A 21,911-nucleotide genomic window follows, 5' to 3' on the forward strand; every position below is an offset into this window, starting at 1 on the left:
CTTGTTTCAAGCAAAAATGCTTTATCAATGTATCACATGTTAATACAAATTATAAGGAAATTATATGACAATAATTGTACAAAATACAAGAGGGAAGAATTAGGAGTATACTGTGGGAAGATCCTTGTACAACATGTGAGGCAGTGCAGGATTATTTAAAAGTAGATACTCCATAACTGAAGATGTATATTTTTGTCCCATAGGGCAGCGATTTGGAAATATTTTAAAAGGTATATAAGACAATTTTGTGTTATTGGAGAAAGAATAAGCATAAAGCCCAATGGAAAACTAGAGAGCCCAAACTAGGCTTGCACATTTACAGTCTGTTGATTTTCTACAAAAGTACAAACACAGTTGAGTGGAGAAAAGACTCAAAAAAAGTGCAAGAACAATTAGGTATTTATGCTTAAAAAAAATGAATCTGAGCCATTCCTCACTCTTTATACAAAAATAAACTCCAAATGGATCATTGGCTTTCATAAACACTTAAAACCACAAAACTTCTAGTGGAAAACACTGGAGGAAATCTGTGTGACCTTGGTCTAAGCAAATATTTTTTAGATACCATGCCAAAAGTGCAATCTACACAACATAAATGCTTAATAATTTGAACTTCATCAAAAAGAAGAACTTCCATTTTTCAAAAGGTACCATTAAGAGCGTTGAAAGGCAAACCATAGCCTGGGGCTTAATATTTATTCGTCACATAGCTGCTGAAGAAACTGCATCCAGTCCGGGCACAGTGTCTTAACACCTGTAATCCCAGCAGGGAGGGATTTGGGAGGCCGAGGTGGGTGGGTCACCTGAGGTCAGGAGTTCAAGACCACCCTGGCCGACATGGTGAAACTTCATCTCTACTAAAAGTACAAAAAGTAGCTCGGTGTGGTGGCAGGTCCCTGTAATCCCAGCGACTCAGGAGGCTGAGGCAGGATAATCACTTGAACCCGGGAGCAAGAGGTTGCAGTGAGCTGAGATCGCACCATTGCACTCCAGCCTGGGTGACAGAGTAAGCCTCTGTCAAAAAAAAAAAAAAAAGACCCTGTATCCAGAATTTATAAAGAGCACTCAAAATCCAATAATTAGAAAACAACCAACAAAATGTTTAAAATTGACAAAAAGATGATACATGGATGTCAAATAAGCGCATAAAAATACATTCTATATAATTCATCTTTAAGGAAAGTTAACTAAAACTACAGTGAGGTACCACTATACATTTATTAGAACAGCTTAAATTAAGATACATTGGCCAAACTAAGTGCTGACAAAGATTTGGAAAAATTGAAACTGTCATGCATTGCTGGTGGGAATGTCAAATGATATAACTTTTATGCAGAAGAGTTTGTCCATTTTTAAAAACTTAATATATATCTACAATGCTATGGTCTGAGGAGGATATAGAACAACTGAAACTCTTACTTATTGCTGGTGGGAATGAAAAGTCTTAGAGTGACTTTAGAAAAGAGTTTGGCAATTTCTTATAAATTTAACATGCTTACTACATGATACAGCAAACTTGCTCTCAGTATTTTAATCCACTTGAAATAATTATGTATGTTCACACAAAAACCTGCATGTAAATATTCATGAAAGCTTATTTGTAATTATGTAAAAAACTCAATTGTCTCTCACTTGAAAAATGAATAAACGAACTTTAGTAGATCCGCATAATCGAATTGTGCTTGGCAATAAAAAGGAATAAATTACTGATACACACGTCTACGTGGATAGATCTTTATTGTACACTCAGTGAAAAAAGCCAGATTCAAAATTCTACACAGGGACTCAGGGATGTGAGGATGGAAGGGGGAAAGAGGACGCTCTTCCTTCTCTCCCTCACATACCCCAAGTATCTGCTAGGAAGAGACAAGAACCAGGGATGCCTGCTCCCCTCCTTCTAGATGAGTAGCCATTCATTTTCAATCTGTACCCCTTTCAAATGCATCCTGAACCCTGTACCCCTTTCAAATGCATCCTGAACCCTGTACCCCTTTCAAATGCATCCTGAACCCGTGGGAGTCCTTAGATAAAACACCTTCCATTTTTCCTTTCTCCCTCTCAGTTCTCTCTTCACTGTGTCTCCATGCTATGAGGACACTCCCTTCAGATGCATCCTCCAAACTGGAAAGAGTTAATTTCCCAAACTTCAAACTGGTTAGTTTAGGATTGGGTTCAGGGGAAGGGAACCCAGAAGCCCCACGTGCTGGCAAAGGGTACAGTTTTTTGTTTTTGTTTTTGTTTTTGTTTTTTTACCAGTTAGGCTTTTGGCTTCCCTCTCTTTGTACAAACTGATCAAAGGCCTTGGGATTTTTGAACTATTCTTACCCCTCCTCTTGTTTCGTTTTGATACATGTTTTCTAATAACACAATTGGTCTCTTCTTGCCTTCAGGCCATCAAACTCCAAACAGTCATGCAACTGGAGAGGCAGACAATGGCCCCCTCTGCCGGGAACCCTTAAATAGGCCTCTGAGAGACTTTGACTGCTGTTTTCCCCAAAAGAGCACCCCCTGTCAGCAGAAAGCAGTTAAGATTGGTCTCCGTCCTTATCCTTGTCCTTATTCTAAGGGCAGTTAGATGCACACTTCTTTAGAGGGGGCAATGAGACCGCCAGGTGGGAAGGTGTACCCTGGGTTGGAGCCACAGAAGTTTGTGTCATTTGCAGTGGGGAAGAGCCTGGCCCCCTCCTCTTCCTGGATGGAGCCTGAAATGAAAACTGCAAGGCCAGAAGCACACCAGCAGGGAGTCTGGCTTTGCAGAGTTTCCTTTTCACCCAATTTCCTGTTTCCCTCTTTTCCTTTTCACCCAATAAACTCTGCCCTTCTCACTCTTCAGATTGTCTGCGAGCCTAATTTTTCATGGCCGTGTGATCAGGACCCCCATGTTTAGCTGAACTAAAGAAAAGCCCTGCGACAGGAGTAGACGTCTCCATTCCATCCCTCACAGCTTCGACCACAGCCCCACACACATCTCCGAACACCCACACACATCTCCGAACACCCACACCCCAAACGAGAACAGCAGCCTGGGTTCTAAATCCAGCTCTCTAATTTACCAAGTGTCATTACGAAAGTGACTTTGCCTTTCTATTGTTTGTCACCTATTACAGGGTGAGTAAAATGGAAAAAATGATTAAACTTCTAGAGCTAATATGAAGATTAAGTGCCACAAAATAACTGCAAAGTATCAGGTACCAAATATATAATCAATAAATTTGGCTGTTTTAGTTTTAGATGGCTACTTTCAGCCGGGCGCGGTAGCTCAAGCCTGTAATCCCAGCACTTTGGGAGGCCGAGGCGGGTGGATCACGAGGTCAAGAGATCGAGACCATCCTGGTCAACATGGTGAAACCCCGTCTCTACTAAAAATACAAAAAATTAGCTGGGCGTGGTGGCGCGTGCCTGTAATCCCAGCTACTCAGGAGGCTGAGGCAGGAGAATTGCCTGAACCCGGGAGGCGGAGGTTGTGATGAGCCGAGATCGCCCATTGCACTCCAGCCTGGGTAACAAGAGTGAAACTCCGTCTCAAAAAAAAAAAAAAAAAATGGCTACTTTCTGCTATTCTATTCTAAAGAAAATTAATTATCTTCACTGTTTGCCTAATGCAGTTCTGCCTGGGGCAGCTTTCTAAAGGATCAGATCACCAGAGTGCATTGTGAGAACAGGAAATATGGTTCGAACACGCCTTAAGAGCCGTTGATCTTTGAGGAAGTGAATAAAACCAGATATTTCACATCAGACAGGCCCAGATATTTCTCTAACACAAACAAGTGCCTTCATGCACAGCACCAGAAGGCACCTCATCTGGCAGAAAAATTACCCAATTATGCCCTGTCCAGGAAACCAATTCTGAAAAGATATCTACTGCTGTGGGCTAAAACAATAACACAGTGCGTAGCAACCGAACCACAGGCTGGATTTCACCCTTACCTACCCCTTCAGCCTGGTTGCTCTCAGCAGAACATAGCCTGTTCATTCTTGACTAGGGCCTTATCCTGCAAAGATCACACCCAAAGTACAAATCCAAATATTGCGTGAGGCCCGTGTGCTGCACCCTGATTTGCAGACCACAAACTATTTGCTTTTAAGCAGCTCATGGATGGATTAAAGAGACTGCCGGGGAAGAATTTCTTTCACAAAGAAAGATAATGTTTATTTGGTTTTTTTTCCAATTATAAAGGTTGCAGATGCACAATATGGCCTTTTATACAAAACCCTAAAGAACTAAAAAAGCACTCCCAATACCCCATTTCTAAGAATTAATAGCTGGTATATATAATAGTGGCATATATCTAGTGTTGTATTTCAACCAGGCTAGATCTTATCTCCATAAGCATTATTATCAATGGCGTCCAGATTTTAGAAGAAGGAGTTTGATGAAGTTTTCATATACGAATCAGGATTCAGTTCCTCTTTCTTGTTTTCCCTCTTTAAGACCTTGAAGGAAAAAGAGATAAAGACAGACCAGTTGAGATGCTGGTGATCCTACATATTTTCCTTCAATCACAGTGTCTCCTCCCCACGCACCATATCTCTTCCCCTCTTCCTTTCAAAATAATTCTTTTCTCACTCTCACCTATCTCCTTTAATAAATTCTTGACCTTTGAGTCATGCCTGTCTCTTTAATTGGGACTGTGAAATGAGATATTCACTCCTACCTAGCATGAGTACAAGTGGAAGCGCAGATGTCAGGGAACAACAGGACAGAGAAAGGAGGTGGTGCACCCAATCCCAAGGGTTGAGGGTAGGCTGCTCATCTGGAAAAGGAAGGATGGAGGCAAGAGGGATCAAGGGAGTCCTAGAGAGCGGCTCATGGAGGAGGACAGCTGCCTCCACGGACCAGCAGTGCTCAGTGTGACCTGACCTGGAAGATGATATCGGCCACCTGTGAGCGATGGCTTTAACTGTGATGAACTCATCAATGTGGCCAATTTTCTGTAGCATGAGGAAACCATTCCCAATGAAGTTAATCAGTATCAAATCACCTCACAGTAGCCATGAGATCAATGCCCTGACACAAGGTGCACAAGACCTAGGGAAAAACATATAAAGCTACTCTGAGGGCAATGAAAAAAGACCCAAGAGACATGTGCTCTTATTATGCCCATTTTAAATACACAGAATACTGAAAGCCACCTTAAGCCAAATAACATAGGACCATTTTTATAACTGTATGGAATAACCATGCCGTTTTTCTGGTACAATAGAATAATTTAAATCTAAATTGTGTGATTGAATAGAAGTTCAAGACATATTAATAAAAAACCAGAGTTACAGAAAAATATGTGTAATGTAATTTACTCTGAGAGAAGGAAGTACTCTTTGTATATACATAATGAAAGACGTAAAATCAGAAAGACTATGTACTGAAATGCAGCATAGAGGTTTCTGATAGTTAAAAGTTAATTATTTTTGCTTACGTAGCCTCTTTTCATAAATTTTTAAAGATATTATTTGAGTTATAATAAATGAAAGAAAGAATCAGTGATAGTGTTAAGGTCAGCTCTGTTTTTTTCCCACCTTATTCCATTTAAAGGTATGATTTTCATGGTGCACTGAGAGAAAAGTAAAAATGTAAGCCAAAAGAAAAATAAAATTAAACAAACATCTAATTATACCTGCTATGGAATAGAGAAGATAATAAGAGAACTTTAATTCTAGATAGGACCTCAAAATACATACTTGATAAATAAATGACTGATTTGGTTAAATAAAGCATTGTATGTAGTAGGGGAATTGTGAGACGTGCTTTCAAGGTTCTGTTAATCTTCGTCATTATATTGTAGCAGGGTGGGGGGTGGGAAGTATTGGGAAGAGGAAGAGGTACCGTAGTAAAGAAACTGCTGCTTGGTGTTGATGCAGACATCTGAGGAGTCTGGGGATGGCTCCCAGCTGGGCCTACGCTGGTCATGGAGGGTCCTGGAAACTGCCACGTTTCCTTATGCATCCTCCAGGGGTCATTTACTTTGGGGAATGGGTCTTCACTTTCCTAAAACAAAACAAAACAAAAAAATTAGATATTTGTTCTTTTTTTCTAGTTAATGTTCTTCAAGGTCAGATGAAACATATCTTTTCTTTTTTTTTTTCTTTTTTTCTTTTTTAAAGATGGGGTTTCACCATGTTGGTCAGGCTGGTCTCGAACTCCCGACCTCAGGTGATCCTCCCGCCTTGGCCTCCAAAGTGCTAGGATTACAGGCGTGAGCCACCACACCACGCCCGGCTTTTTAAAGTTGTTTTTTTTTTTTTTTTTTTTTTTTTTTGACGGAGTTTCCCTCTTGTTACCCAGGCTGGAGTGCAATGGCGCGATCTCGACTCACCGCAACCTCCGCCTCCGGGGTTCAGGTAATTCTCCTGCCTCAGCCTCCTGCCTCCACCTCGGCCTCCCAAAGTGCTGGGATTACAGGCTTGAGCCACCGCGCCCGGCATCTTTTTTCTTTTTTCTTTTTTTTTTTTGAGACGGAGTTTTGCTCTTGTTACCCAGGCTGGAGTGCAATGGCGCGATCTCGGCTCACCGCAACCTCCGCCTCCTGGGTTCAGGCAATTCTCCTGCCTCAGCCTCCTAAGTAGCTGGGATTACAGGCACGTGCCACCATGCCCAGCTAGTTTTCTGTATTTTTAGTAGAGATGGGGTTTCACCATGTTGACCGGGATGGTCTCGATCTCTCGACCTCGTGATCCGCCCGCCTCAGCCTCTCAAAGTGCTGGGATTACAGGCTTGAGCCACCGCGCCCGGCTATCTTTTCAATTTTAAACAGGATCTTCGCCCTGCCAGTTTTCTTTTCTCTTTCTTTTTTTTTTTTTTTTTTTTTTTTTTTTCTGAATTGCAGAAGGAATAATAGCACATACTCAGATACCTGTATCACTCAGCCTTCTCTGATCCCAATCACGATTAAAAACTCAGATAATTGAAATTGCAGTGTTTTGGGATGAAATGCTCAGACTTCATGTCCTATAAAACTGGACTAAGTCACTTGGTCAGGTATAACTCTTAGGGTTATTTTTGGGGCCGAATGGCTTACAACAAAGTTGGCTACATTTATGGACATTTATTTACTAAGCCTTATTCATCAATTAGACACACAAACCAGTCTCTCTTATGTGCCCTTCAGTGTATAGGAAACCCAGATCTCTATCCCTTAGGGAGCTCTGATCATAGCCATAAACAGGAAGATTCTCTCAAATTCACAATTCCTCAGGCAAGATTCTATGATCTCTACAGTTTGGATCAGGCAATCAGCATCTTTCAGGGTTTGTAGCTGTACTCAGAACAATTTAATATTTTACCTAAAGTATTCCCGTTAGCTACATTTTTACATATTTTTTCAAGTAAGACTGAAGAATATCTCTAAAATTACATATCTTGACTATCTTCAATTAAACTAATGGAAGTCCAATAAATATTTATTCTATCTTGCCAATTTGGCACAGTTTTTACCAGTTTTGCCATTTGGTAACCTAATTTTTTAAGTGGGAAGTGTTAATAAAGAGATACACAAAAGAACTGCTTGCAGTGGCCTCTCAAGGAGAACAGCTTCTTGATTAGAACAGTCTGACCACCACTGAGCCCCTGGACTATGGAAATAAACCCCAAACACCACATTGTATATTCAAAATTGTTTAAAAATGAACTGCAGACATTTTAATATTTGCACACCTACTGTGGATTCAGTCTATGGTCATTAAAGGTTCACATTTTAAATGTTCACATGTTAAGTTAAATAAGGCTGCATTTGAATCCAGACGCTAATACTATCTGTGTGACCCTGAAGAAGATTTCTTTGCACCTCAGTTTTCTCACATGTAAAATGGGACTAGCCATGGCATTTTTATATGATGTTATAAAGAATAAATTAGGTAATGTACATAAAGATTGGGCTAGAGAGTCCAGAACTCAGTAAATTCTCAATAAAGAAACCTTCATTGCTATTATTTTCCCACGATGTGTTAGGGGTTTGCATGTTTGCTCCAATTAACAGATATTTCATGTTTTGTGATGCCCCTGTTGATGGAAACCTGGTATGGAGGCACAACAGGAAGCATAATGTAAGAGAAGTCCCTCTCTTCAGATCAGCCATGTGTGGCAATGTCATTTTATTGGCAAGATTGTCTTGAGATATCTTTTAAGAATAAGTGAAACCTTAAACTGTAATCACAATAGCCGGGCTTGGATGATGAAATTATACTAATTGTTTGAATAATTTTTTTTTTTTTTGAGACAGAGTTTCGCTCTTGTTACCCAGGCTGGAGTGCAATGGCGCGATCTCGGCTCACCGCAACCTCCGCCTCCTGGGTTCAGGCAATTCTACTGCCTCAGCCTGCTGAGTAACTGGGATTACAGGCACGAGCCACAGTGCCCAGATAACTTTTTGTATTTTTAGTAGAGACGGGGTTTCACCATGTTGACCAGGATGGTCTCGATCTCTCGACCTCATGATCCACCCGCCTCGGCCTCCCAAAGTGCTGGGATTACAGGCTTGAGCCACCGCGCCCGGCCTTGAATAATATTTTTAAAGTGCATGCATTTTTTTCCCTCAGAGTAAATCCTCCTCCACCCTACCCTGTTCATGAATTATGGCCCTTCTCTGCTGTTTGCTTCAGGATATGTAACAGCATAAATGAAAGGTAATTGTCTGTTTCTGGCTTGAAAGTAAAAAGTCAAAAAGAACCCTATTATAGAAAAACTATTTGAGAGAAACTGTGACGTAGAAGAGCAAGGATTTCCTGCTTACACAGAGAATCACAGACTGACTGGTCGGACACCATTTCTGCAGCCTCCTGTGAAGATGGCTGGATCCCAGAGGAGAAATGACTATATGGTGTGTTTAGGTGCATGAGTCTGCCTTGGATCCTGCGCTCTCAGAGCAGCAGAATGATTCCTCTGCACGTAGAAATGATTGTGCTGCACATTTAGGCAGGCAAGGTCTTAGGAAGTGTCACTTCCAAGCCAGTATGTCTGAACAGGGTAGTTGTCTTACGATGTCCATGTATGTCACTGCAGTAACAGACAGCGGGCCTGAGGTTTTAATGACTACCTATGGGCTCTACCTGTGGCCTTGATGGCAAATTCCAAGATGGTAACAGTTACGAGCAGCTAGCTTTGCCCACCAATAACCAGGAGAGATTATATAGGGGGAAATATGGATCCTTGGAATTAACTGAAAAAACAAGACTGTCTAAAAAACTGAGAAAATCAGGGCCGGACGCGGTGGCTCAAAGCTGTAATCCCAGCACTTTCGGAGGCCGAGGCGGGTGGATCATGAGGTCAAGAGATCGAGACCATCCTGGTCAATGTGGTGAAACCCCGCCTCTACTAAAAATACAAAAATTAGCTGGGCATGGTGGTGCGTGCCTGTAATCCCAGCTACTCAGGAGGCTGAGGCAGGAGAATTGCCTGAACCCAGGAGGCGGAGGCTGCAGTGAGCCGAGATCGTGCCATTGCACTCCAGCCTGGGTAACAAGAGCGAAACTACGTCTCAAAAAAACAAACAAACAAACAAACAAAAAAACTGAGAAACCTGTCCTCAACTCACATGTGTGGAATGATGCTTGGGTCCACAACTTGGGCCAGGGGCAGCTTGGGGCTTGGGAGAGAGACGACATTGGAGAACAGTAATGTAAATCTTAGTGTTTTGTATCCCTCGAGTTGCTGTGGGTCAGTATTTCCGTGCCCATTCGCCTTAGGTATAGGCCTCCTAGCCCTGGATTGCAGGTAATACAGGGGTGATATCAGAGCAGAACAAAAGGTGGGCTGGGGTAAGAGTTGACACACATACAAGTGTAAACTCACTTTCCTGCCCCTCTGTTGCCTTCCCTTAGGAAAGGGTACCTATAACCTAAATTGATTGCCGAGTAGGGAAGAAAGACATAGGTTTATTATAGCTATATAAATGCTATAAAGAAATAGAAAGGTACCTATGAAGACAATCAACGGGAAAATATAACCTCTTCTGGGAGGAAGAAATTAGTGAGAATTTGCTGAAAAAGTAGCTTAGATTGGGACCTCATGGTTGAAGATCTTTGGGAACAGAACTGATGGAAAAATTTGATATCAAAGGAAGTATCAAAACCCTTGATGTAGTTAAGAGCATGGATACTGAAACTAAACTCTGATGTATGGCAAGAGAGCCAACGAGAAAGGATTGGAAAAAAATGGACTGTAGAGGACGAACACATTTGTGTACTAGTCCTGGGGCACTTATCATTCAGGAAAAAACAGCAATTAATCCGACTCATGTTTCAAATCATTCTGGGTTGTTTATTTTAAGGGAGATATGGCAGAAGACATCAAATATAAAAATGTAATGCTTCTCATTTTTAAATCAAAACCAGGAATAACCCGTATCACCCACATGATTTGTGAGAGAACCTATTATGAGTACAAATAAAGCTTTCCTGCAGAGCTCCTGGATCCTATAGAAAGTATACCAGATATAGTATGCACCTCAATTAAAAAAAAAAAAAAGTAAGTAGACAGGTTTTGCCTCCTATGGGGCTAGCTGGACACCAGAGGGAAAACAGACAAACTTACTGTGGAAAACATAGGACCCTGGCTGGGACTCTTAAACTAAAGGAGGTTTAGGTACAGCAGAATAACTTCCATGGCTACAGAAATGGACATGTTGCTTATTTAGAAGGGTTGGACCTAAGAAAACATCCCATGTCCCTTTTAAGCCAGTATGTACAAGAAATCGGAATCTTCCGGGGATATTCACTCACGTCTTTGAAGTAGAAGGCAAAAAAATGGGGCTGAGCTATTAATGAGTAGGTATGGGCTCCATATATGATATTTTCAAAATCCCCCCCGCCCTTTTTTTTTTTTTTTTTTTTTTTTTGAGACGGAGTTTCGCTCTTGTTACCCAGGCTGGAGTGCAATGGCGCGATCTCGGCTCACCGCAACCTCCGCCTCCTGGGTTCAGGCAATTCTCCTGCCTCAGCCTCCTGAGTAACTGGGATTACAGGCACGTGCCACCATGCCCAGCTAATTTTTTTGTATTTTTATTAGAGACGGGGTTTCACCATGTTGACCAGGATGGTCTCGATCTCTCGACCTCGTGATCCGCCCACCTCGGCCTCCCAAAGTGCTGGGATTACAGGCTTGAGCCACCGCGCCCAGCCTAAAATCCCCCTTTTATAGACTCTTCCTTCTGCTAATGTCTCTGGATACTGACATAACTTTGGTTTCCTCGGCCCACATTTCAGCACACACAGGACCAGCACTACAGTCTTCGGTCTGAAATGGTCAAGACTCAGATACTGACATTTCTTTCACTGCTCTTAGATTCTTGGATCTTTCTGTGTTGTACGCTGATGTGAGACCACTTAGTTAAGCACACCTTTTAGTGTCATTTTTTGGTAGATAACCCTCCCTGATAACGGGATCATGTCTCAGAGTAAAATCCGCCAAACTGAGGAGTATTTACGAGTAATCCTGCCTCATCAAATGAGTACACATACAGGTAACAGTTAACTGCACTTCAGGCTCTAGAACACCAACCTTTGCATCTTTTTGTTCAGCAAACTGATCTTTGCTGCAAGGATTCTCTCGAAGCTACAGTTCCCAGAGGCAGGATTATGCTGCGCCTTGCTGTCTATATGAGGCAACCTGAATTCATCAGGATCCTCAATAGTCATCACAGAGGTTCGAGGTTCCACCTAGGGAATTCCCAGTAGCTGGCTTCTTATACTTTGTGCAAACGAGGACAGAGAGTGTCTGCAAAATCATATACTTCTACTACCATTAATTATAACAGTGAAAACTCATTTCTAACCATTTACATGTGATTTCAATTTGTCATTTTCACACTTGTGATCTTCACTAATATAATTCTCTTGCAACATTTGCTGAAAGAATGGTAGGTGAGAGGGCTGCAGGAGGCTGCTGCAGCGCTGTGGCTCTCAATGCGAACAGACTCTGACCATTCTCCTGTACCTCCTCCATCATTGAAAGGCTGCAGAGTTCAGGCTATTACACAAACCCAATCCTGACACTGTCTATTCTGAAACGTTAGTGTAGGCATACATAAAAATACACTAGAGACAATTTAAAATCTTCTCTCTCACACTGAACATTATTCCAAAACTATGAATGCTAGTGTTCTCATAGATAAATTGAGACTAACAATATCATATGTATGGGGTTGTAATGAAGAATGAGTTACATAATATACATAGCTAATAAGTGTAGAGTCTAGACCCCAGTAAATGCCCAACAAGCAGAAATATAATTATTGCCATTGTTAATAATGGCCTGTCCAGGATTTGGATTTCTGCCTGATGCACGCATTTCCCATGCTTTATGTTGCCTCTGTTGATGGATATGCCAGATCAAGGTTAGATGAAAATCATTTTATTAAAAATGTTTCTCTATTTAAGTATGCCACATGTGGCAATGGAATCTTATTTAAAGAAGCATATTTTTAAATTTAGAACATAAATTTTTTTGTTCAGCATTTAAAACTACATACTTGGTAGCATGAATAGCTATGAAAACACTATTTAAGAAAGAAAAGATTTCCAGCATGCTGCTCTCTGAACCCATCTTCTACCAGCTTTAGCTCTCCGAGGTAAGGACAGTCTTCAATCATGACAAATAGCTTTAAAAATACCTTTTACTGGCCGGACATGGTGGCTCACGCCTGTAATCCTAGCATTTTGGGAGGCCGAGGTGGGTGGACCACCTGAGGTCAGGAGTTCAAGACCAGCCTGGCCATCATGGTGAAATCCCATCTTAAAAAAAAAAAAAAAAAAAAAAGAAAAAACAAAACAAAAAAAAACCCTTTTACCACACGATTCATTTATTTCAAGAAATATGACATTAAGTTTCATTAGTTTCAGAGCTTACAAAAATGTTATTATACTATTTAAAATGTACTGTGATTTGGTTTTTCCAATGATTATATGCCCCTGTGCATCTGTGATGCATGTATCTGTAACTTGTTTAATTTCAGTTCAACATAACATTTCATAATTTACTGATTTTCTTGACATAGGTCATGGGTTCTTCCAAGATTTTGCCAGTTCACATGCTGCTGCTGGGAATAGCTGTATATTTTTTTACATAATCATATGCCCAGTCAGATTTGCAGCATTGGTAAAGTATGTATGTCTTCAGGTTTAACATAGCTCCAAATTGGTTTTCAAAGTGTTTGCTCTAATCTGTACCTCCTCAGCAATGGTCTTTGAAGAGGCACAAAGAATGATAGTAGTAGGTTCGTGATTTGGCTAGGAAATGGCTGGATGGGGTTTATGTAATTTCCTGTGAAGTCTGAGGAGAGCTCACTCCTGGAGGTTTTCTGAAGCCAGGAGTTTGCAGATACACTTAAGTCTTGAGAAGATTTTATTCTATTAGAGTCATAAATTGGGGTGATTCTGGCCTCTATGTTCTCTGGAAAAGACTGATTTTTTTTTTCAGTCTTGTGGTTTTCACAAGAAATAAAACCCAATCGGGCATAATGGTTCACAACTGTAATCCCAGTACTTTGTGAGGCTGAGGCAGGCAGATTGCCTGAGATGAGGAGTTCAAGACCAGCCTAGCCAACACAGTGAAACCCCTTCTCTACTAAAAATACAAACAATTAGCCTGACATAGAAGTAGTCCCAGCTACTCGGGAGGCTCAGGCAGGAGAATCACTTGAACCCAGGAAGCGGAGGTTGCAGTAAGCAGAGATCATGTCACTGCATTCCAGCCTGGTTGACAGAGCAAGACTCCATCTCCATAAAAATAAAAATAAAAACCTGCTGGGCACGGTGGCTCAAGCCTGTAATCCCAGCATTTTGGGAGGCTGAGGCGGGTGGATCACGAGGTCAGGAGATCAAGACCATCCTGGTCAACATGGTGAAACCCTGTCTCTACTAAAAATACAAAACATTAGCTGGGCATGGTGGCACGTGCCTGTAATCCCAGCTACTCAGGAGGCTGAGGCAGGGGAATTGCCCGAACCCAGGAGGCGGAGGTTGCGGTGAGCCAAGATCGCGCCATTGCACTCCAGCCTGGGTAACGAGAGCGAAACTCCATCTCAAAATAAATAAATAAATAAATAAATAAATAAATAAAATAAAAAAATAAAAACCTAATATATCCATGTCCATATCTATATATATTTGGTTTTCTTAAAGTTATTTTTCCTTTTATTCTGTTCTCACTATCATGTCTCTGGTATTTTCTATGGAAGAAGGGTATAAATTTACATATCCTAACTTCTTCAACTGTACACTTACAATCCAGCATTACAGCCTTCATCCTGTTGATGAAATTTCACTGGTGTGTGATAGGGTCCTGGCTCTGTTTCTGCTGAAAACCCATCTAGGCCAACTTTGTTAAGCCCCTCCATTGAGGTTATTTTTGTTAAATAACCCTCCCAGCTTCTCAGGGCAGCAAACTAAAGAACAGCATTAACCAGAGTGATAGAAGCCATTTTCATCAAGCACATACACAAATTGATTCCTGTCATTTGTTCTTCAGGTTCAAGGAAACTCATGCATTGGTTGTTTGGGCATACTGATTCTCCCTTTGACAGGAGCATTCCCTGAAAGCACAGTTGCAGGCGCAGGATTCTGTTGTCCTGTGCTGTGCATCAGGTATTCAGAATCCTTCAGGATTCCCAGCAGTAATCAGGATCATTCCAGATTCCACTAAGGCATTCACAGCACCTGTCTTTTTATACCTTATTAAAGTAAGGTATAACTTACTTTATATCACTAATGGAAGACTTTAAGAACATTCACACTGGGTGTAGTGGCTTGCCCATATAACCCCAGCAACTCAGGAGGCTGAGGCAGGAGGATCACTTGAGGCCAAGAGTTCAAGATCAGCCTGGGCAATAAAGCGAGACCTCGTCTCTGCAAAACATTTTTTTAAATTAGCCAGGCTTAGTAGTGTGCACTTTCAGTCCCGGTTACTTGAGAGGCCGAGGCAGGAAGATCTCTTGAGCCCAGGTATTTGAGGCTGCAGTGAGCTATGATTGCGCCACTACACTCCACACTGAGCGACATATTGAGACCCATCTCTAATATAAGAGAAATCTGTCTATAAAATGTATTTCTATGGTCCTTAAAGAGATTGAAAAGGGGCTGTAAAACCTGCTTGTTGGCCGGACGCGGTGGCTCAAGCCTGTAATCCCAGCACTTTGGGAGGCCGAGGCGGGTAGATCACGAGGTCAAGAGATCGAGACCATCCTGGTCAACATGGTGAAATCCCATCTCTACTAAAAATAGAAAAAATTAGCTGGGCATGGTGGCACGTGCCTGTAATCCCAGCTACTCAGGAGGCTGAGGCAGGAGAATTGCCTGAACCCGGGAGGTGGAGGTTGCGGTGAGCCGAGATCGCGCCATTGCACTCCAGCCTGGGTAACAGGAGTGAAACTCCGTCTCAAAAAAAAAAACTGCTTGTTGATTGTGGCTTCCTGGTGAGAACACCCAAGCCGATAGGCCCCTTATGTACCTTACTCTGTCTTGAAGCACCTGGGTTATGAAAACACATGTAAAATTCAACAGTATGTATATGAATATTTATGGATATATTGCAGATATTTTAATATATACTCTTCCACATTGGAAGAAACATATTTGCATAATTACCAAAGTTTTTTAGTTGACTAAAGCTGGATGTGAAACCTTCCTCTAACACTAATTATTTTTATTAGCCTGAAAGATATTTTTAACATCTTTGTATCTCACGATTCTCATATGTGCAAGAAGATAAAAACTGAATCTTTATGGAGATACAATGACAAATATATGATATAATTTTGTAATAAACACTGTTTTTATAGACCAGCATCCAATAAATGCTCTATAAGCAGAAAAATATTTTCATTGTTATTTTATGTGCTGTGCAGTGTTATTTTTTATGTCTGCCCTATTTAAAGATATTTAATGCTTTATGTTGACCCAGTTGTAGGAGCTCCTGACTGAGGAGGTATAGACAGATTACCAAAGAACCTTTTTTATTCCCTTCTACAATGTGGCAGCCTAATATCATCGATAAAACTGTCTTGAGTAATTTTCTTTTCAAAACAAGTTGAAACAAATACTCTCATTATTTCAGCAGAATTTGAGTGCCTAAAATCATAGATTTGGTTGAGTAATATTTTGATATAATAGCTGATGGTTTTCCTCATAGTAATTAATTCCTGCTACCATACCCGATCATGATTCAGGCCATTATGTGATCTACACTTTAGAAGAGTCATGACTAAAGGTTATGCTTCTGTCTTCTTCAGGTTTTAAATCCAAAAGTACAGTGAACCTATGTTATACACAAAATCTTTGGGAGAACTCATGAGGAGTAAGGACAAGGCTACCCTGCTCAACTGGTGAGTCTTAGTGTCAGTGGTGAGACAACCTTTGAGCTGGTCGCCAAAGCAGAAGGAATGCATCGTGTTATTAAGTGTCGGTGGCCATGGAGACTATGTGCCTCTTCCTAGGATCCCTGTCCTAGGGTCTTTAGGCACAGCCTAATGATTCCTGTGGCTGCAGAAATTGCTGTATCACATATTTAGGCAATCGGGGACTTTGAAAATGTCCCTAACTTTCTTTCAAGTCATTAAGCTTCTGAAAACTGACTGTCCCGAGATGTTCAGTTTTCTTTGAAATAGTGGTGAAGAGTGGATAATGACTTTACTAGGCACAGGCTCTGTCTATCCACCTGAAGCAAGATGGCAAATAGGCATGTATAGGGATACAACATATCAAACTCTTAGAAAGTATACGGGGAAATATAAATTTTGGAATTTACTAGTCAAATAAAACAGTAACAACAACAACAAAACATGAAAAACTGAGAACTCTGTACATAGGACGCCTGTCTTCAAATGGTAGACACAAATGAGTGCTTAGAAAACAGTGTGGTTGCAGTGCAGTTGGCACTTAGATGAGGCACTAGCTTGGAAAGCTGTCATCTAATTTTCCTTTTGACTTAGCTTCAAGATGCCTGCCCACTCACTGAAGATACAGCATCTGATTATTGGGTGCAGATGAACACGGGGGTCTTAACATGACAGTGTGAAAGACAGGATGATACAGAGACTTACAGCATCTCATCTTTCATTAGGAGCCTTGCAGAAACTAGATTATGAAAACAAACTCAAACAGAAACAATGTCTAATTTTAAATATATGTAAATATATGAGACATTTAACATCTATGTTCTGACTTTGGAAGCAATATGTGACCATTAAATGTTCAAGCTTTAGAGTTCCTTAAGGCTGGATTTGAATCTTGCCTCTGACACTAAAAATTATTAGCTTGAGTAGAGTTTTAACCCCTAAGATTCTCAGTGTTTAGAAATGTGAAATGTGAATAACAGTAACATCATCTAGGGGTGGTGTAAGGAAGAATGAATAAGAAAAAGTACGTAAAGTACATATAATTTACATTTAGCACACTCACTGTCTTTGTGAATTTGGGGGAATATTTTTAAACTCTATCTTAGTTGTCTCTTATGTAAAATGAGGCTGAGAATAGCAACAATCATGACTGTTATGAGGAAAAAATGCAATAATATACATAAAGAACACAGGTTTTAAAACCAGCACCTAGTAAGTGCTTAAAAAGTAGAAATATGATTGATGTCACTATTATTACACTGTTTCTGTGGGGATTTCTATGTCTGCTCTGATTAACTGCTGTCTCATATTCTGTTTACCTTGATGGAAACCCTAGAATGAGTTGTTATGGGCAGGTTTTTACTAAAGGAACTTCTCTATTCACTTCTGCCACTTACTGACAAGAACACCTTGAAGTATTATCTTCTCGAATTCAGTTAAGTAAAATAGTCCCACAACAAGAGTAGAATTTAGATGAGGAAAACATAATCTTCTGTTGAATAATACTTTAAATCACTAACTAATTTTTTTTCTCAGAGTAAATTATCTCCCCTGCCATCCCTGCTTCTGATTCATGTCAATTTGTGTTTCTGGCTTTAGGTGTACAGAACAGAAGAAATCAATAAGAATAGACTGCTTGTTCTAAATCCCAACGCATATAGAATGTATACTATACAGTAAATCTTTGGGAAACTCTGATCAGTGGAACAAGACTATGCTCATCTGGGGAGTCACCAAGAAAGTAGATACACAGACACTGTATTTATAGACAATAGCTGGACACCCAAGAAGAATGGCTGCATCATGGGTTTAGGTGCAATGAGGCCATGAAGGGATAAGATACTCCTAGGATTCCTGGGCTCCAAGGAAGTTCACATACAGCACAACAATTTGTATAGCTGTAGCAAGGGTTGTGATTCATATTTTAGCAGGTGGGACTTAGAAATTCACACATAAGCCTTTCAAAGAAATATGAGGCCGGGCGCGGTGGCTCAGCCTGTAATCCCAGCACTTTGGGAGGCCGAGGCGGGTGGATCACGAGGTCGAGAGATCGAGACCATCCTGGTCAACACAGTGAAACCCCATCTCTACTAAAAATACAAAAATTAGCTGGGCATGGTGGCTCGTGCCTGTAATCCCAGCTACTCAGGAGGCTGGGGCAGGAGAATTGCCTGAACCCAGGAGGCGGAGGTTGCGGTGAGCCGAGATCGCGCCATTGCACTCCAGCCTGGGTAACAAGAGCGAAACTCCGTCTCAAAAAAAAAAAAAAAAAGAAATATGAGTGATAAGAGCATAGTTATTTGAAGATGCCACTGAAATTCTCACGTAACCCTTTCAAAGAAATATGAGTGATAAGAGCATAGTTATTTGAAGATGCCACTTAAGTCACGAAAAGTCACAAAGAATATGGATCTTAGGGCCGGGCGCAGTGGCTCAAGCCTGTAATCCCAGCACTTGAGGCCGAGGCGGGTGGATCACAAGGTCAAGAGATCGAGACCATCCTGGTCAACATGATGAAACCCCGTCTCTACTAAAAATACAAAAAATTAGCTAGGCATGGTGGCGCGTGCCTGTAATCCCAGCTACTCAGGAGGCGGAGGCAGGAGAATTGCCTGAACCCAGGAGGCAGAGGTTGCAGTGAGCCGAGATCGCACCATTGCACTCCAGCCTGGGTAACAAGAGCAAAAAACTCTGTCTTAAAAAAAAAAAAAAATATATGGATCTTAGGTTGCAATGACTCAGCAAGGGTTCCTTCCATAACCACCTGTGCCAAGATGGCAAAAAGACACAGGTTCTATTCCTCAAACAACACCTGCATAAACGATGGAGAGAAATACAGCTTTTTGAAGCTAACCACAAACTACAACAAAGAAAGCAAACCAAAAAAAAAAACATCAAAATAGAGAATCCTTATATATATAAAATCCTTGTATATAAAGAAGGCAAGCTTCCAGGGTGTGTACGTGGTGGCTGGAGGTATCTGCCGCTGGGTCAGAATGCAGCTTGGGACTTGGGTGAAAAACAACTATAAAAAATAGTGATTTAATACTTTGGCTTTTCCTGCAAGTTTCCTTCCCTTCGCCACAGACACAGCCTTCTGAACCCTCAGTGCAGGTGACTACAAAGATCACATCACTGCTGAGCAAAAGGTAACCTGGAATAAGAATTGATGCACATAGCATGAACTGACTCTCTTTCCCCTCTTGTATTCTGTTCCTCTGGGGTAGATGCTACCTACCATCTGGGCTTATGGTATAGAAAGGGAAATCACCCCTCACTCCAATTGTTCAGATGCTATTAGAAAAAGTAAAGGGGGGCCGGGCGCGGTGGCTCAAGCCTGTAATCCCAGCACTTTGGGAGGCTGAGGCGGGTGGATCACAAGGTCAAGAGATCGAGACCATCCTGGTCAACATGGCGAAACCCCGTCTCTACTAAAAATACAAAAATTAGCTGGGCATGGTGGCGTGTGCCTGTAATCCCAGCTACTCAGGAGGCTGAGGCAGGAGAATTGCCTGAACCCAGGAGGCGTAGGTTGCGGTGAGCCGAGATCGTGCCATTGCACTCCAGCCTGGGTAACAAGAGCGAAACTCCGTCTCAAAAAAAAAAAAAAGGAAAAGTAAAGGGAGCTAGGAAAGCTCATAAATGGGGAGCCAGAAAGAACTAACAATCGGAGGATCTCATCTAATCTGAAATGTGGGTACCAATGAGCACTTTCCCTAGGAATGGATTTAGGCTATCACCTGTGGAAAGCTGGGTTAGAGAAGAGCCTGGAAAAGTGGTCCCAGCAAAGGGAGCAATCTCTATGCTAAAGCTTCTGATTTGGGAAAGAGATTAAAATAAAACCTGGATGGATGGATTAAAATAAAACCTGGAGTGTGGTCATGAATGAAGTGAAGGTATGAAAGGTGACTCGAATATAGATAAGAAACACATTCTTGTATTCATCTTGCTTCATCTGGCTACTTCCCCCCGATCTCTCTCCACACCTGGACCAACAGAAGACAGTAATCCTCTTGAGTCAGGAAGGATTTCATGAACGTATACCTTGTAAATATCAAAAGCCACAGAATCTAGTAGAGTCTCAATGAATATACTTAATTACCAGTGAGAAATTTAATCACATACATTTTATTTGATTAAATTACTTTCTCTTTCTTGGAGCTCTTCAGGCTCCAGAAAACTCAGCTCTATGTTGCTTTAGATATTTTGATCATCACTTTGCCAGAAAGATTGTTTAAAATCCACAATTCCAGATGCAGAATTCTGCTGTTTTGTGGTCTGCGTCAGCCAGCTAGAATGCTTCAAGGGTCTCAAATGTATTTAGAAATATTCAAGGCCGGGCACGGTGGCTCAAGCCTGTAATCCCAGCACTTTGGGAGGCCAAGGCGGGTGGATCACAAGGTCAAGAGATCGAGACCATCCTGGTCAACATGGTGAAACCCCGTCTCTATTAAAAATACAAAAAATTAGCTGGGCATGGTGGCACATGCCTGTAATCCCAGCTACTCAGGAGGCTGAGGCAGGAGAATTGCTTGAACCCAGGAGGCGGAGGTTGCGGTGAGCCGAGATTGCGCCATTGCACTCCAGCCTGGGTAACAAGAGCGAAACTCCGTCTCAAAAAAAAAAAAAAAAAGAAATATTCAAGAAGTTACCTTGGCATTACCAAGTAAGTGATTTTTTAAAATACCCTGCACCAGGGGCAAGGAAGTATAACTTCCTTTATTTTCATTATATTTTACCTTTTTTGTTATTTATTAATATTAGTTTAATTTCCACAGCTATACCACTTCAGGCATTCAGTTATTTAATACAGAAAATGTACTCTATTAGAGATGCAAATGAAAAGATTCTACTTCTGGAGAGTGGTTTACTTATTAGAACACATTCTGATCACCCATGGCCACCACATTTTTTATCAGAAGGTTTGCAAAGCATGGGGTATGCAACCTTTACACAAGTAATAAATAAATTACTGATGCGGCATATGTAAACTTCTAATCTAAAGCCATATATAAACATTAATTTTTCAAGTTTTAGGTTTCAATAAGACTGGATATAAACCATGACTCTAGCATTCTTTGAAAGCTTGAGGAAGATTTTTAACCTTGGTATACCTCTATTTTCTTCTATGTGAATTGGGGCAGAAAGTAGCATCCTCCTGATAGTTACGAAGAAAGAATGAGATATTGTATATCAGGAACAACATGTAAGAATCAACACCTTTTAGTGCTGGAAAAATAGAAATATGATTCTTGTCATTGTTGTTCCATGTTCTAGACTGGGATTTGTAGGTCTGCTCTAGTCCATGGATATAACTTGAGCTATGCTGACCCCGTAAAGGAAAATCTCAGATCAAGAAAGTATGAGGAACAACTTATAAAATAAATCTCCCTGTTTACTTCGGTGAAATTAGTAATTTAATCTTATTGACAGGAGACCCTGTGAAAGCAAAGAATAGGAGACGCATCGGTTCCAGTATCTTGTATCAGTGAGAACTTTCCAGAGGAAAAAATTTAAGCTGGAACATAAAACTTGAGATTCCCACCAATGATGAGATTGGAGAAATAGATAACCATCAAGAAGACAGCG

The 21,911-nt window shown here is 41.1% G+C and overlaps 1 protein-coding gene across 1 annotated transcript in view; it reads right to left on the minus strand.

Annotated features, from left to right (window-relative positions):
• Positions 1-4,124: 4,124 nt before the first annotated feature.
• Positions 4,125-21,911, minus strand: part of LOC120360104 (interferon-activable protein 204) — an 83,848-nt gene continuing 66,061 nt past the window's right edge. The window contains exons 16-17 of the mRNA XM_074389751.1: positions 5,825-5,986; positions 4,125-4,434 (exon numbers count right to left, since the gene is read on the minus strand). Coding sequence (XP_074245852.1) covers positions 4,357-4,434; positions 5,825-5,986 — 240 coding nt within the window. The 3' untranslated portion in view covers positions 4,125-4,356. The remainder of the gene's footprint in view (positions 4,435-5,824; positions 5,987-21,911) is intronic.

This window comes from Saimiri boliviensis, chromosome 19 (genome assembly GCF_048565385.1).
Source record: "Saimiri boliviensis isolate mSaiBol1 chromosome 19, mSaiBol1.pri, whole genome shotgun sequence".
Lineage (NCBI taxonomy): Eukaryota > Metazoa > Chordata > Mammalia > Primates > Cebidae > Saimiri > Saimiri boliviensis.